This window comes from Myxocyprinus asiaticus, chromosome 5 (genome assembly GCF_019703515.2).
Source record: "Myxocyprinus asiaticus isolate MX2 ecotype Aquarium Trade chromosome 5, UBuf_Myxa_2, whole genome shotgun sequence".
NCBI classification, from domain to species: Eukaryota; Metazoa; Chordata; class Actinopteri; order Cypriniformes; family Catostomidae; genus Myxocyprinus; species Myxocyprinus asiaticus.
In genome coordinates, this window is record NC_059348.1 from 8,397,230 (window position 1) to 8,412,406 (window position 15,177).

Below are 15,177 nucleotides of genomic sequence, written 5' to 3' on the forward strand. Positions count from 1 at the left end.
GAATAATCTTGCATGTGAATTTTCACAGAGCATCATGTGAAAGTGCTTTAATAAAAGAAAACCTGTCCTTTTCTACAAAATGAGTTAACAGTTAGTCACAAATTTTCTATTTACTTATCACGAAGTTGTGTGGAATCTTAAATATTTATTATATTATGTCATACATTTTTCAAAATTACACAAAGGGGCACAAACACCAGCAAGAGAGGAGCAGTCTATTTTATTTGTATAAAGTTTTTCACACCGGACATGCATTCTAATCTACATCTTGATGTAATCCTTCCTCATGATCACGCAGCGTGTTTTCATCAGCTGAATGGGAGTGTGACAAAACTCGTGTTGCGCATGCAAGCCATTCACGCATCACAAGCCGATCAACTATTTAACCCTTTTATGTGAATCGCACCTGCAAAATCCTAAAACTTTATTTCCTGGTTTAATTTATATTTTGAATAGACTCTGATTTTAGAAGCCCACAATGTGGGTTTATGTTTTCTCTTTTAATCATTTAATTGTAATTTTGAGTGTGACCATGGTTTAAGGAGGGTGTACCTGTATGCCTGGTTGAAAATCTCAAGAATTAATAGTGGTGTTTTCTTTATTACATGACGTGTTGTTCTGAAAGAAAAAGAAACAAATGAAACATAATTTAGGCGGTCATCCGCGCAGCCTGACTTAAGCTAAGAAGCGCGGTTACTCACGCGATTAACCGAAAGCGCTGCCGGCTCATGATGTGTGAATGGCTTGCACGCGCTGCACGAGTCTTGTCACACTCCTATTCAGCTGAAAACATGCTGCGTGATCATGAGAAAGGATTACATCAAGATGTAGTTTGGTATACAGGTGCGGAATTTCATATGAATAAAATAGTCTATGCCTCACGTCGTTGCTGGCGTGCCAGTGATTACCCCTCCACATGCCATAGGTTGCTGACCCCTGCTCCAGGGAATTCCTTCCTCGACGACCTAGTTGAAACCCTTGTACACTAACGGCAATCCTGTGATTGGCAATGGTGTTTGGTCCCACCCATTTAGGCGCACAGTTGGCCTATAAGCAGGTGCTCAAACACAATTTCTTCCGAATTTTCTTACTGAGGGACAAGTGCGCATTGCTCGAACCTCAAAACTCTGTAGTAGTAGTAGTGTGGTTTGCTTTCGCAATGTCTCATTCCTTTCATCTCAGGAAACCGAGGTTACAGTTGTAATAGATGTTCCCTATCGATTCAGTTCACTTTGACATTGCGACTCTCTAGGGGAACAGAGTCCCATCACGCCGCACTACGTCACGTCATACCCCAAGAGATATAACACTTGAAAAGCATATAAGAAGTTACAGGTCCATTGGATGATGACTTAAACACATATAAAGAATAACTTCAAATGGCGAATACCAGATGGGAATTAACTAATCTGGGGATTTATATGAGCCATATAAATAGAACCAGTGTAATCTTAACCCTTTCGCAACAGTGGTTGGGAAAGTAGGCTTATATAGAAGTGCTTGAGACTTAAGGGGGTAAATTCAATTACAGCCTACATACCGGTGACCATATGAATATTTATCAGGTAGCCTTCCCAAAAAAGGTTTGGGCTCACTTCTGAACATAGGTGAATAAGCGCTCTATACCGAGAAGACTCGTGAATGAATAGTTGAATGCGCTTTTATGCCAATAGGGCAATTCACAGCCTGCGATTCGTATGCGAGGGCGATTGCATCAACAATCCAGTGGGAGAGACTTTGTTTGGAGACAGACGTGGCTTTTGTGCAACCTCCATAACAAATAAAGAGCTGATCCGACAGCCTAAACTGACGGGTGCACTCAACATACGTGTGTAATGCCCACACTGGGCATAACAAGTGCATGGATTCTTCATCTGAATTAAACCGTGGGGGGAAAAGTCTTGAAAACGAACCACCTAAGCCCTGAAGGGCATTGATAAAACCTTAGGCACGTAGCCTTTTCTAGGTTTAATGGTGGCCTTTAAAAGACTGGGTCCGAACTCCAGACATGAGCTGTCCACCGATGCGTATTTGTGCTTCTCAGGCCATTAGTGGGCTAGGGCGTCCACCCCCAGTGAGGCTTGGGATATGGAGTACCAAAGGGGACAGTGGGCATTCTCCAAGGAGGCAAAAAGATTGACTTCCGCCTTGCAGAATATTTCCCAAATGCTCAGAACCGTCTGAGGATGAAGTCTCCACTTCCCTGGCAATTCAGCAGATTTGCTCTGCAATTCAGGTGACTTGGGTCATATGATGAGTGTAGGGACAGGAGATGGCGCCCACTCCATTGGAGGAGATTGGAGGAGATGCACAGGAAGTGACCGAGTTCCGCCCTGGTGATTTATGTATGCCATTGTCATGTTGTCCGAAAGAATCAGCACGTGGTGATTCACTACATCGGAATGAAAAGCTTTCAAAGCTAAAAAGACAGCCAGCAGTTCTAGGTGGTTGATGTGCCATGCCCGCTTCGCATCTGTCCAGGTGCCAAAGGCTGGGCGACTGTCGCACACAGCACCCCAATCAGTGTTGGACGCATCTGTGGTCACTAGTTTTCACCTGAAAATATGACCCATCATAACACCATATTAGTAAAAGGCTGGAGCTGTCCATGGTGCTAGAGAAGATATACAGCTATTAGTTATGCAATGCGCATGCGCCCGTGGCGCCTGTTGTGTTGTGGTACATGTCACTTGAGCCTGTTGTGTTGTGGTACATGTCACTTGAGCCAGTACTGAGGAGGTCTCATGTGTTACAGACCTAACGGTATGATGGTGGATGCTGCTGCAATAAACCCTAGTATTTTTTTAATGACTTCAGAGGAACAGTTTTCCCCAGTTTGAACTGACACAGGCACATGAAGAATGGTCTGAACACGCTTGTTCGTGAGGTGCACTTGCATGCTCATGGAATCAAGCCTGAATCCCAAAAAGAAGATTTGTTGTCTGGGGGAAAGTGTGCTTTCTGCACAGTTCACATTTAGACCTAGGTTTTTCAGATGGCAAAACAGCAGGTCCATGTTTTCGCTCAGTAAAGCCTCTGATTAAGCCAGTGATAGCAAATCTTCAAGGTGAGTAAAAATGCGTTCATTTTCAATGGGGCGAGCGCTGCATCGATACATCTCGAGAACATGCGAGGAGCGAGAGCCAGAGCAAAAGGAAGGACTTTGAATTGATACGCAGTTCCCTCGAACGCGAATCTCAAGAACCGCCTGTGATGCGGAGCAGTTGTTACATGAATGTATACGTCCTTCAGATCTATTGACGTGAACCAGTTCTGTGGACGGATGTGCGATAAGATCTGTTTCCGAGTAATCATTTTGAATGGGTGCTTTGCAAGTGCACTATTAAAGCGTCTCGGACCGATTTTTCCCTCCGTCTTTCTTTGGGATGAGAAATTAACAACTGTAAAACCCGCTGTGGGCATCACAGTTTGGAATGATCTCGATCACGTTTTTTGCAAGGAGATTGTGAAGTTCTGTAACGGAACTGTGGATGGCAAAACGCAGCTGAAGCGAGGCGGACGGCGTGCGAACTGAATCATAAAGCCGTGTTTGATCATTTTTAACATCCAATCAGACACGCCCGTGAGGGCTCGTCACGGGTCCGCATAGCACGACAGCGGGCTTATTGATTGATGTGAAAGGAGACAGAGCGCTGCTCACCATAGAGAAGTGGTTGGCCATAATGTGAGGGGTGTGTAAGACGTGAAGCGGATATAACCCTTTTATTGAGAATGTATGTGCAACCCGTGTTTTTACTGGTGCTGGAGCAGTGGGGGTAGGATTCTTAGCCAGGCGCTACCGGAATTAGAGCGGGAGTGGGCCGGTTGAGAGGAAGAGCCACTTCTCTTTGGTAGAAAGTGCTTCACCGCTTGCAACTGTTTTTGAGCCGTAGTGAAGCGCTCAGCAAAGTCTGTTACAGTGTTTCCAAAGAGGCCATCAGGTGACACCGGGGTGTCAAGGAGGGCTGCTTTTCCTGAATCAAACATCTCTGTAAGCATTAGCCAGATATGCCGGTCCAGGACCACCAGACTGCTCATTGATTTCCAAATGGCTTGGGTGGTCGCTTTCATGGCTCGCAGTGTCAAGTCAATAGCGGTGCGGAGATCCTTCAATAGGTCTGGATCGGGGTCTTGCTCGTCCATATGCCTGAGGAGCTTAACCTGAATCACCTGGAGCACCACCTTCCCGTGGAAACCAGCTTGTCCCGCTGCTGTGTAAGCTTTTCCAGCCAGTGAGGACGTCAGTCGACACGGCTTGGAGTGGTGGGCGGGGCGGGATTTCCATCCCATAGTGGTAGCCGGACAGTTAATATCATTTTAAACTAGATCATTTGGACTATTGCAACAGAGAATTTTGTGCCAAACTGATCCAGAATGCATCGGTGAGATTGGTCTTCAACAAGACTAAGAGAGCGCACGTCACACCCCTGTTCATCAAACTGCACTGGCTGCCAAAGGTTGCTCATGTTAAGTTCAAGGCATTGATGCTTGCTACAGAACAACCACCAGCTCTGCACTCCACTATCTACACTTACTACTTCAGGTCTACTTACCCTCCAGAAGTTTGCGTACTGCGGGTGAACGGAGCCTCCAAGTGCCATCTCAAAGAAGCAAAAAAATCACTGTCCTGGACTTTCAATTCAACTGTTCCTCGCTGGTGGAATGACCTGCCAAACTCCACCCAAGCAGCTGGTTCTATAACATCATTTAAAAAGCATCTAAAGATACAGCTCTTTCATGAGAACATGACCCAATCCCTTTAGTGTCTTCTTATTAAAAAAAATAAATTCAATTAAATTTCTCTAGCTAGGGTTACTTCTCTAAACAATTTCTAAACTTGTATTACAGCACTTGAGTTACTACTGCCTCCCTAGGATGATTTGCTTCTGTTGTTCTCCTAATTTGTAAGTCACTTTGGATCAAAGTGTCTGCTAAATTAATAAATGTAAATGTGGCCCATTCAAACTGGATTCATGATCTGTTTATAATGGTCTGCGCTGCTGCGCAGTCAAGACCAGTCCACGAATAAATGCATCTGCCTTGCGCTCACGCACCTCTTTCCATTCTGTTGCTCTAATAATTGATCGAGGTAATGGCTAGCGCTGATAATGTTCTGTGCGGTTTTGACCAGTCAACAAGTAAACGCACCTGCTCTGCTCTCCCACTGCACAATCCATTGAGCCGTACTGATAATTGGTGCTGCTGATAACGCGGTTTCATTACGCTTTTTGAGCGAGCAAAATGTGCTTCAAAAAATACGGTTAGAATGACAGGGGAATGCTCATTAATATTCACAAGGAAAGTGCCAACTGATTTGTCTGTGACACATTCTGTTCACCTGCCATTCTACATTTCTGAAATTAACTTACGGGCCATATGAAATGAGGTGGTGGGCCAGATTCGAACCACAGGCCTAGAGTTTGACACCTGTGGTGTAATGTCTCGGCCGGACACAAAGGCTGTGCCCTACTCCAACCAGTGTTTAGAACTCACACGGAGCTGGATAAAATATAAAAATCTGATGTGAAAATTGGTAAATAGGTTAATCAAGATTAAGTAAAAATAAAATGTTAAACATTTCAATAACACTTTACAATAAGGTTCCATTCGTTAAAATTAGTTAATGCATTATGTATCGTGAGCTAACAACGAACAGGATATTTTTACAGCATTTATTTGTCTTTGTTCATTTTAATTAATAAAAATGCAACTGTTCATTGTTAGTTCATGATGGTTTATAGTACATTAACCAATGTTAACGAAAACAACTTTTGATTTTAATATAGGTTGAAATTAACATTAGATTAATAAACTATTGTTTATTGTTAGTTCATGTTAACTAATGTTGTTAACTAATGTTAACAAATGGAACCTTACTGTAAAGTGTTACCAACTATTTAAATTAATCACATGCATTAATGCGTTAATTTTGACACAGAAAGTGTTGCTCCTGAAATTAACTTTGCTCACTTTGACAATTTTGGACAATGCTTTTTTATATGAGTCAGTAGATGACCTGATTGAGTGAAACTCTTCCCACATGAAGTGCATTTGAATGGCTTCTCTCCTGTATGCACTCTTTCATGTGTTTTCAGGTTTCCTGATGTTATGAAACTCTTTCCACAAAAAGAACACACGTAAGGCTTCTCATTTGCATGAGTTGCGAGGTGTACCTTTAGATGTGATGCACCTGTATATCTCTTGCCACACTGATCACAGTTAAATGGCTTTAATCCAGAATGATAGCGCAGATGAAATGTGAGATAGCTTGCTTGTGTGAAACTCTTTCCACACTGAGAGCAGGTGAAAGGCTTCTCTCCAGTGTGAATTCTCATGTGGCGCTGAAGGTCTCTGTTACATGCGAAACTCTTTCCACACTGAAGGCATGTGAAGGGTTTCTCTCCAGTGTGAATTCTCATGTGACGCTGAAAACGTCCTTTATGTGTAAAACTCTTTCCACACTGATGGCATGTGAAAGGTTTCTCTCCATCATGGATTTTCATGTGAATCTTTAGGCTTCTTTTACATAAGAAACTATTTCCACACCGAAGGCATGTGAAAGGCTTCTCTCCGGAGTGAAGTCGTAGGTGACTCACAAGGTTTCCTTTTTGTGTGAAACTCTTTCCACACTGAGAGCAGGTGAAAGGCTTCTCTCCAGTGTGAATTCTCATATGACGCTTAATATCTCCTTTATTTATAAAACTCTTTCCACACTGATGGCAGGTGAAAGGTTTCTCTCCAGTGTGGATTTTCATATGAGCCTTAAGGTTTTTCTTATACAAGAAACTCTTTCCACATTGAAGGCATATAAAAGGCTTTTCTCCAGTGTGAATTCTCATGTGATGCTGAAGATCTCCATTTTGCACAAAACTCTTTCCACACTGATGGCATGTGAACGGCTTCTCTCCAGTGTGAATACTTATGTGATGCTGAAGATTTCTTATATTTGCAATACTCTTTCCACATTGAAGGCATGTGAAAGGCTCCTCTCCGGTGTGAATTCTTATGTGACGGTGAAGATTTCTTTTATGCGCAAAACTCTTTCCACACTGAATGCAGGTGAAGGGCTTCTCTCCAGTGTGAAGTTTTAAGTGAATGTTAAGGTTTCTTTTTTGTGTGAAACTCTTTCCACATTGAGAGCAGGTGAAAGATTTTTTGGCTTTTGTTCTTCGAATGCTTTTCTGTGAGAAATGCATTTCAGTCTTTGAACCACTAAAATATTCTTCTCTAGTCATGAAATTATCAAAAGTTTGATACAGATTTTTGTCCTCCACGACATTCAGTTCTTCATTTTCCTCTTTCACTTCAATCAAGTCTAAAATGAACAAAGTAAATAAAGACAAATGTTAAAAAAAACAATCAATGAAACCCTATCTTTCTTTCATTTCTATGATTTTCTAACTACAGCCGCCAGATCTAGTGAACTGTATGAAGCTTTGTTACCTCTGTGTTCCTCAACAGTCATTATGAAGAATCAAGAATGAACACCAACCTCTTTGTTCCTCAGTATCTTCATTTTTTATTCTGCATGGTTCTGTAATACTGATGTCTTCACTCTCCTCTTTAAGCTCCTCTTTTACAAACTTCATTTTTGCAATTTTGCACAAAAATATATATATATTTCTTCACTTGTTGGATGATGGAAATAAACAGCATTTATTGTTGAATTACTGAGGAGGTGGTTTCACTGTAGGGGTGAATCATTACCACTGTGTGATGTGGAGGAGCAGATCTGCAAAAAAAAAAAAAAAAAAAAAAAAAAAAAAGAGAAAAGGAACAGATTCCTTAATTTAGACAATATCCCCTTGTTGTAGGAAATGCCATTAATTTAATGATGATAATTTGCAACTAGTGATGTCAAAAGTACCAGTACTTCGGTACCAAGTCGATACTAAAATAAAGACATAACGATACCAGAGTTTCTGCAGTACTGGTAGGACTGAGCAATTCTTATTACACGCGCTCATTTGAGCACGGATGAGAATTAAATAAATATAAATTCTGCACGTGCTGCAAAGTGAATATATGAAGCCGCTCATATGCTGAAGACACCACATTTTATAGTATCACACGCTGTCAAGGACGGATTAAGAACCGAGAGGCCCACGGACCGGTACAACATGGAAGCCCCCCATGACGTGTTACGTGACTACTTTCACTTTTATGCGCTACATTGCCAGATTTGGTTGGATTTTTCAAATAGACGGAAGAAAAGTTTGGAGCAATGTCTTATGCGGCCAGTTAAATGTACTTTTTAATTATGAACAGATCAAAAATCATGCGTTTAATAGGGATGTGCATGGCATTCAAATGCCAAAATCACTATTCGGTCATTCTGCACCAGAGTATGTGAGCGGAGCGGAGTGGAAGCGGAGCAGCATGATTTTGCCTGGAGCAAGGAGCGGGTTTAAAAAAAAATGCCATGTCATTGTTTTCTCTCGCTTCAAAAGCGCTCCACTGATGCTCCATCATGATCACAACACCTGTTAATGGCCCTTAATGCAATAATTCACCATGTGTTAAGCAGTGTTGAACACTATTGGCATGAAGGAAAGATGGAATTTCTGATATAAGCATAAAGAATGTGATAAAAAAAATACAAATTTAATATCTAGCGGCACTTGGTAACATTCCACCTCCCGTGCAAAGGTTATTGTTCGCTCTCCCTATTATTGAGGTAAGCTTGTGGTAAAGCTTGAGTTAACTACTATATGTACATCAGCAGGGGCAGTTAAGGCTCTGGGTTACTGATCAGAAGGTTGGGGGTTCAAGCCCCAGCACTGCCAAGATGCCACTGTTGGGCCCTTGAGCAAGGCCCTTGACCATATCTGCTCCAGGGGTGCTGTATCATGGCTGACCCTGCACTCTGACCCCAGCTTAGCTGGGATATGTGAAAAAAAGTACTTCACTGTATATGTGCAAATGTATAATGTGTGATAAATCAATAAAATTATACATGCTTGTGTCTCATCTCTTTATTCTTAAATCAGCTGCCATATATTGAAATTTAATGGCGGGACGGCCAAGGAGAACACAAGTGGGGAGGTGATTGCCACGATCAAAGGTTCCTTGTGAAATCCTAAAAGATGTGTCCAGAAAACACGATGATAATCCGTTCACATGAGGAGAGAAATATTTTGAATAATCATATAATCATTCTAATCAAACGCATCACAATCTTAACTGTAGGCTAGTATGTCCCGCAATAGAACGGAACTTTTAACGACCTAAAACACCAACTGAACTCATCAATATATTTATTTTGCATAGTTTGACTTTGATCAGTTGCCATCCAAATGTATTTTAGTGCTGTAGGCTAATTTATGCGTTATACATTTGCAGATGAAGAAGCTCAAACACAAACAGAGGGAGGTATATTTAAAATCTTTAAAAAATTCAAAAGCTATTTCTAAAAGTGAACTCTGCATTACATATACAGTTTTGATAATTTTATCTAGTTTTTTTAAAAAAAAATATATATATATAAAAAAGTGTAGAACATTCTGAGAATGTAATTTTTTCGTTCAAAATTATAGGGCAAGGTTAATTAAAAGAAGTGCAATAATAATAAAAAAAATAATAGGCAATAATTAGGCAATACTACATAAGCCTAATCATGTTTTTTCTTTCATTTAGTAATTTAGTAATTTGATTTAATGTTTTGTTTTCGTTCTGGTCTTTTTTTTCCATTTGGTAAATTTAATGTAATGTTTTTTTGTTTGTTTTTTGTCTAGTAATTTATATAATTGATTAAATCCAGAGAATGATGCAGATATGTTTCAAAAGTAAGCTATAAATATAATTTAATTTAGTCTTGGGCTAATGTTAGTGTTCTAATAAAGCACATTGTAGCTTTTCTCCTAGTATTGTGTATTTATTTTCATTTAATACATCTTCTGCATGGAGGGTTGTGATTTGTAAAAGCATACTGAAATAACTTAACAGTGGAGAGGTAGTTAGGTGTTAATTTTATCCATGGAGCGAACACGGAGCAGGGTGTATCTAATCCAGGAGCGAGGAGCGAGCGAGGAGCGGGAAATGGACAACCCGGAGTGGAGCTGGAGCGGAGTTATTAAAGAACGCTTTGAGCGCTCCACTCCACTCACATACTCTGTTCTGCAAGTGTTTAGAGGTCTTCAACCCAATCTGAATCCAAAGGTACCCGATAAACCTACAGGTTTTGGGCCAGGTTCGGGTCAGTTTTTCAAGTAGGCTAGTTTCACCTGGTAAAGTTTCAGCTCTTGATAAATGGTGAGCAATCCCCAAGTCCTATAATCCATAGCGTTCGCTGCCTCATGGAAAGTGAAGCTGCCTAGGCAGAATTACACATTTTCCATTGATTAAGAATAGGCCTAATATGTTGCAGGCAGTGACAGAGATTATTTTTGTTCGACTTTAATGTGATTTTATCATTTGAAGATCTATGAATTGTGCTATTAAGGCTCATAGCTCACTGTGCACTTTATTTACATGTACGCATTTGGCAGATGCTTTTATCCAAAGCGACTTACAGTGCCCTTATCACAGGGACAATCCCCCTGGAGCAACCTGGAGTTAAGTACCTTGCTCAAGGCTGTGGGGATTGAACCAACAACCTTCTGCTTACCAGTTTTATATATTTTATATTTATATTTATTTTTCACACATTACATTTGCACATATACAGTGAAATTCTTTTTTTTTTTTTCACATATCCCAGCTAAGCTGGGGTCAGAGTGCAGGGTCAGCCATGATACAGCGCCCCTGGAGCAGATAGGATCAAGGGCCTTGCTCAAGGGCCCAACAGTGGCATCTTGGTGGTGCTGGGGCTTGAACCCCTAACCTTCTGATCAGTAACCCAGAGCCTTAACCGCTGAGCCACCACTGCCCCAGTTCAGTGCTTTAGTCCACTACGCCACCACCACCTTGTTCTTGCTATCCGAGATTGTGTTTGACGCATCCATGGCAATAAACGTTCTTTATTCCCGAGTCCCGACTCCCGACAAATAACACAATAACCGTTCGTGAACTCTCGCAGTTAAACAAATATTACAAAAGGATACCATGCACACTTTTAGGGTATTAAGGCACCTTTCTCTTTGTCATTAAACACTAAATGCATGCATATTTTAAAGTCCTCAATACTGTTGCACGAATTCTGTTGTTTATATGAATTTAAACCATCAGCTTTGCACACACCCAGGGTAAACTGCACCTTATCTTTGTGTTTGGAAGCGTTTTGTAAATCAGACACTTTTCTCTGAAGTCCTTTAAATAAATGCGCTGTACCTGTGAGACGCAAATTCACTAAGTGCGCACTCGAGTGCCTGTGCTCGCACTGCTGTCTTCCAGCACACATTCGGCCGAAGGGTGTGTATAGATGTGATTCCTGTAAACATTGCGACAACATAAAGGATAATAAAGAATTTATTGGATTTAAGAACAAAATAACTTTTCATATTAAGTCATTCATTAACTGCAACACCCAGTATGCAGAGTATCGTTTATCATGTAGTTGTGGTTGTTTTTACACTGGCAGAACTAAGAGACGTTTGAAGGATAGGATGTCTGAACATAAAAATGCTATCATGAAACAAAATCCAATTACCCTATGTTAAGACATTTCCAAACATTTCATAACAGTAACCCACAATGTCTTATTGTTGAAGGTCTTGAGGCTATATAAAAAAAATATTAGAGCTGGGGATCGTTTTAAAATGTCATTACAAAGAGAGACTTTTTACATATACCAAATAAGAGCAATGTAATTTCCAGGACTGAATGAAGAAATGGACATAAAGTTACTTTCACATCAATATATCAGCTATTTTTTTTTTTTTTTTATCACACAGATTTTTTTTTCAGCAGTCCTCTCATGCTCTAACAGTAGCAGTGATGTTTCTTCTTGCTGTGTAAATGTCATCATTTAAGAGTGATCCTCTGTGCTGTGTAAATGTGTTTTCATTGATCATATTTTTATAACGTCCACATGTGCTGAGTAATTGCTTAGATTCTTCATCATTTTCATAAAGATCTTCACCGGAGAAGTATAAGTGACTTAGGGTCCTCCGAAGTGGACTACACACGGTATTCAGCCATCTTAAGGGAGACTCCAATCCGAAGGGAGCATTTATGTTCAGTTGCAAGGGCACTGCAAACGGCACAGGGAATAAGTGAACATCGATACACCACGTCATAAGAAGTGAAGAGGGAAATTTACCCACCAGTCATTGCAAACCAGCAGAGTACTGATGTAGTGTGGCTAAAATGAATGCTAAAGGAGTTAAAGACGCTGCCGTTTTAATTAAGTTTAATTTACCTCAGATGTGCTTTCTATGCAGTTGCGGTCGAGAGCAAAGCGCACAAGATGCGACCATTACAAACATTATCATGAAAATTGGACATGATAGTTAAAATGACACGTATTATAAAAATAACCACAAAACATTTTTTTTTTTTGAGATTAATAAGCAACTTAACTTACAGGTTAAAAGTCTGGAGAAATATATTAACTTAAAAATACAGTATAACAATACATTTTTATAATTATACGCATGGATGTATTATTTCAATTTATGGATGTAGATTATTTATTGTCAATTTATATGTATATTCACCAGTCTGTTGTGTCATCTTACTTGAACCCCGTGATTAGCGTGACTCAAGTGTTGTCTGTGTTTGATGACGTTGCAGGGTATTCCAAATGAACGAATCTTGTCAAGTGAAGAGAACTTCAACAGATATCACATGCTCAGTGAGTAGGGAGCAGTGAACACTACGTAGGGACCCTGCGGATTGGAATGCACCTTCTGAGTTGATAGAGAAAGTTGATAACAAGCGTCTTGATACCATTTAATCCTAAAGAAGCGAGACTGGATTTGGTGGGTTTTGTCAAACTAAAACCAATCCTGGAATCCTGAATTTGTTCAACTTTCTTTGTGATACATGGCACTGTTTTGCAGCACTTTCTTTGACAAATCTGAGACTAATGTTGCAGATTAGATTATTCTGTGAGGATCTTTACTTTAATCTTTAATACAATTTTATAAAAAATGCAATAGTGTGTTGAAAAGTATTTGTTCTACTTTCATTTGATTAAAGTTTGGATCAGTTTGATTAGACACAATTTTTATAATGAAATTAAACTTAAAAAAAATAAAAAATGGAAAACATGGAATAAAAAAAAATATAGAATTAAAATAATCAAACTGATTTCATATGGTCCTACTTAAAACTTGAAGCAATGTTTACTTAACTGAGAAACACTTGAAGGAAACATGCCATTAATTTATTATTTACATTGAAATGTAACAATTTGATAGGCTAAAGGAGTGTGTTCAATACCATAGGACATACTTTATTTTTAATATTGAAATAGCTATAAAGAATCGTGTAATTTTACTGGTATCGGTAATGACTACTGAAATTTTGGTATCGTGACATTATTTGCAACAGAAACATGATTCCAGACTTTAAACAAGCACATAACACAAAACTGACATATTGTGGATTACAAAACAATCAAGTCCCAGAATTTGGCATTCAAATATAGTCCAGTCTCAAATAAGAGGATAAATGACAACAGACAGAAGATTGAGGAGAATATTATATAGGATTATATAATCCAAGTAGGCCTCAAGACTAAAAGTATCCAACAGGCCATTTATGCAAAATAACTAACTAACTAAATAAATAAATAAATAAATAATAATAATAATAATAATAATACATTCCCTATACAAACTATACAAGTCTACACTGTTTCAAACAATCATGCATCAAACAAACATTTCCATTATACAGCACAGTTACTCACAAGATCTGGAGAAACAGAGATTAAACAATACAAAAAAATGTAACCATATGAGTATTAACATATTTAAACCATTAACTTACATAAGTGTTGAACAAAATAACTTTCCTCAATCAAGACTTTAGATGGATTGACAAAATCAGCATGAACATACAACAACAATACTTGCTTGTGCATCTGCTTCTATTTCACATTTCTACACAACTGTGTGAAATACTCACTGGTTATCACCCTCTGGAGGCAGGGATGAGTATTGCACCCATGAAAAAAACCACAGATGCTATTTGAAAAACAAAACAACAAATCATAAAACACAATGCCACATCCTGATACACAACGGCATGTCAGAAACAACAAGTCAGTCTAAAGGCTAGTGTAAGGGTAGGTACTATAGATTCTGGCCTGATTGGCTGTGTGGATAATAGCTATCCCTTTCTTCATAATGCATGCCAGTAGCTCACTGATTTAAAAACTAAATCATTTAAAGTGGTTTACAGGGTTTGTACGGTCATAGAAGGCGTATGCTTAAATGTTTGAAATTAGTTTTGTAGACAAAAATATAATTGTGCCACCATATTAATTTATTTAATTATAAAACTAAAATTTAATAATAAAAAAAAGTTTTTGAAATTGATGACTTGGACCAAATAATAAAGAAAAGCAGCCAAAAGTGCCCAACATAGATGGGAACTCCTTCAATACTGTTTAAAAAGCATCCCAGGGTGATACCTCAAGAAGTTGGTTGAGAAAATGTCAAGAGTACATGTCTGCAAATTCTAGGCAAAGGGTGACTACTTTGACGATGCTAAAATATAACACAGTTTTGATTTATTTTGGATTTTGTTTAGTCACAACATAATTCCCATTGTTCCATTTATGTTATTCCATAGTTTTGATGACTTTACTATTATTCTAAAATGTGAAAAAAATGTGTTTCAAAACTTTTGACTGGTAGTGTACAAGGGATTTGTCTTAGTGACAGAAGCTTCCAGTGCACAAACAATACAACAACAAGACAGAGATAATAATAATACAAATAATAAAAAAAATACAATAAAAATAAAGAGTGAATTGAAAATATAAGTATATATAGAAATAAACAATAAGACAATATATATATATATATGTGCTCAAAAGTTTGCATACCCTGGCAGAAATTGTGAAATTTTGGCATTGATTTTGAAAATATGACTGATCATGCAAAAAAAAAAAAAAAAAAAAAGGATAGTGATCATTAAATTTTATTTAAGGATAGTGATCATATGAAGCCATTTATTATCACATAGTTGTTTGGCTCCTTTTTAAATCATAATGATAACAGAAATCACCCAAATGGCCCTGATCAAAAGTTGACATACCCTTGAATGTTTGGCCTTGTTACAGAC

The 15,177-nt window shown here is 38.9% G+C and overlaps 1 protein-coding gene across 4 annotated transcripts; it reads right to left on the reverse strand.

The window, feature by feature from the left end:
- Positions 1 to 790: 790 nt before the first annotated feature.
- LOC127440777 (gastrula zinc finger protein XlCGF57.1-like) lies at positions 791 to 14,756 on the reverse strand. 4 transcript variants are annotated; one of them, XM_051697669.1, is made up of 4 exons: positions 13,876 to 14,756; positions 11,269 to 11,368; positions 7,493 to 7,732; positions 791 to 7,315 (listed from the first exon to the last, which is right to left on the reverse strand). In XM_051697669.1, exons 3-4 carry the CDS (start codon positions 7,587 to 7,589, stop codon positions 5,967 to 5,969), a joined length of 1,446 nt encoding a protein of 481 aa, XP_051553629.1. In that variant the 5' UTR covers positions 7,590 to 7,732; positions 11,269 to 11,368; positions 13,876 to 14,756; the 3' UTR covers positions 791 to 5,966. The 4 variants fall into 4 exon arrangements, with proteins under 4 accessions (XP_051553629.1, XP_051553628.1, XP_051553630.1 ...); XM_051697668.1 differs by lacking the exon at positions 11,269 to 11,368 and adding an exon at positions 12,597 to 12,767; XM_051697670.1 differs by lacking the exon at positions 11,269 to 11,368.
- Between the last annotated feature and the right edge of the window lie 421 nt (positions 14,757 to 15,177).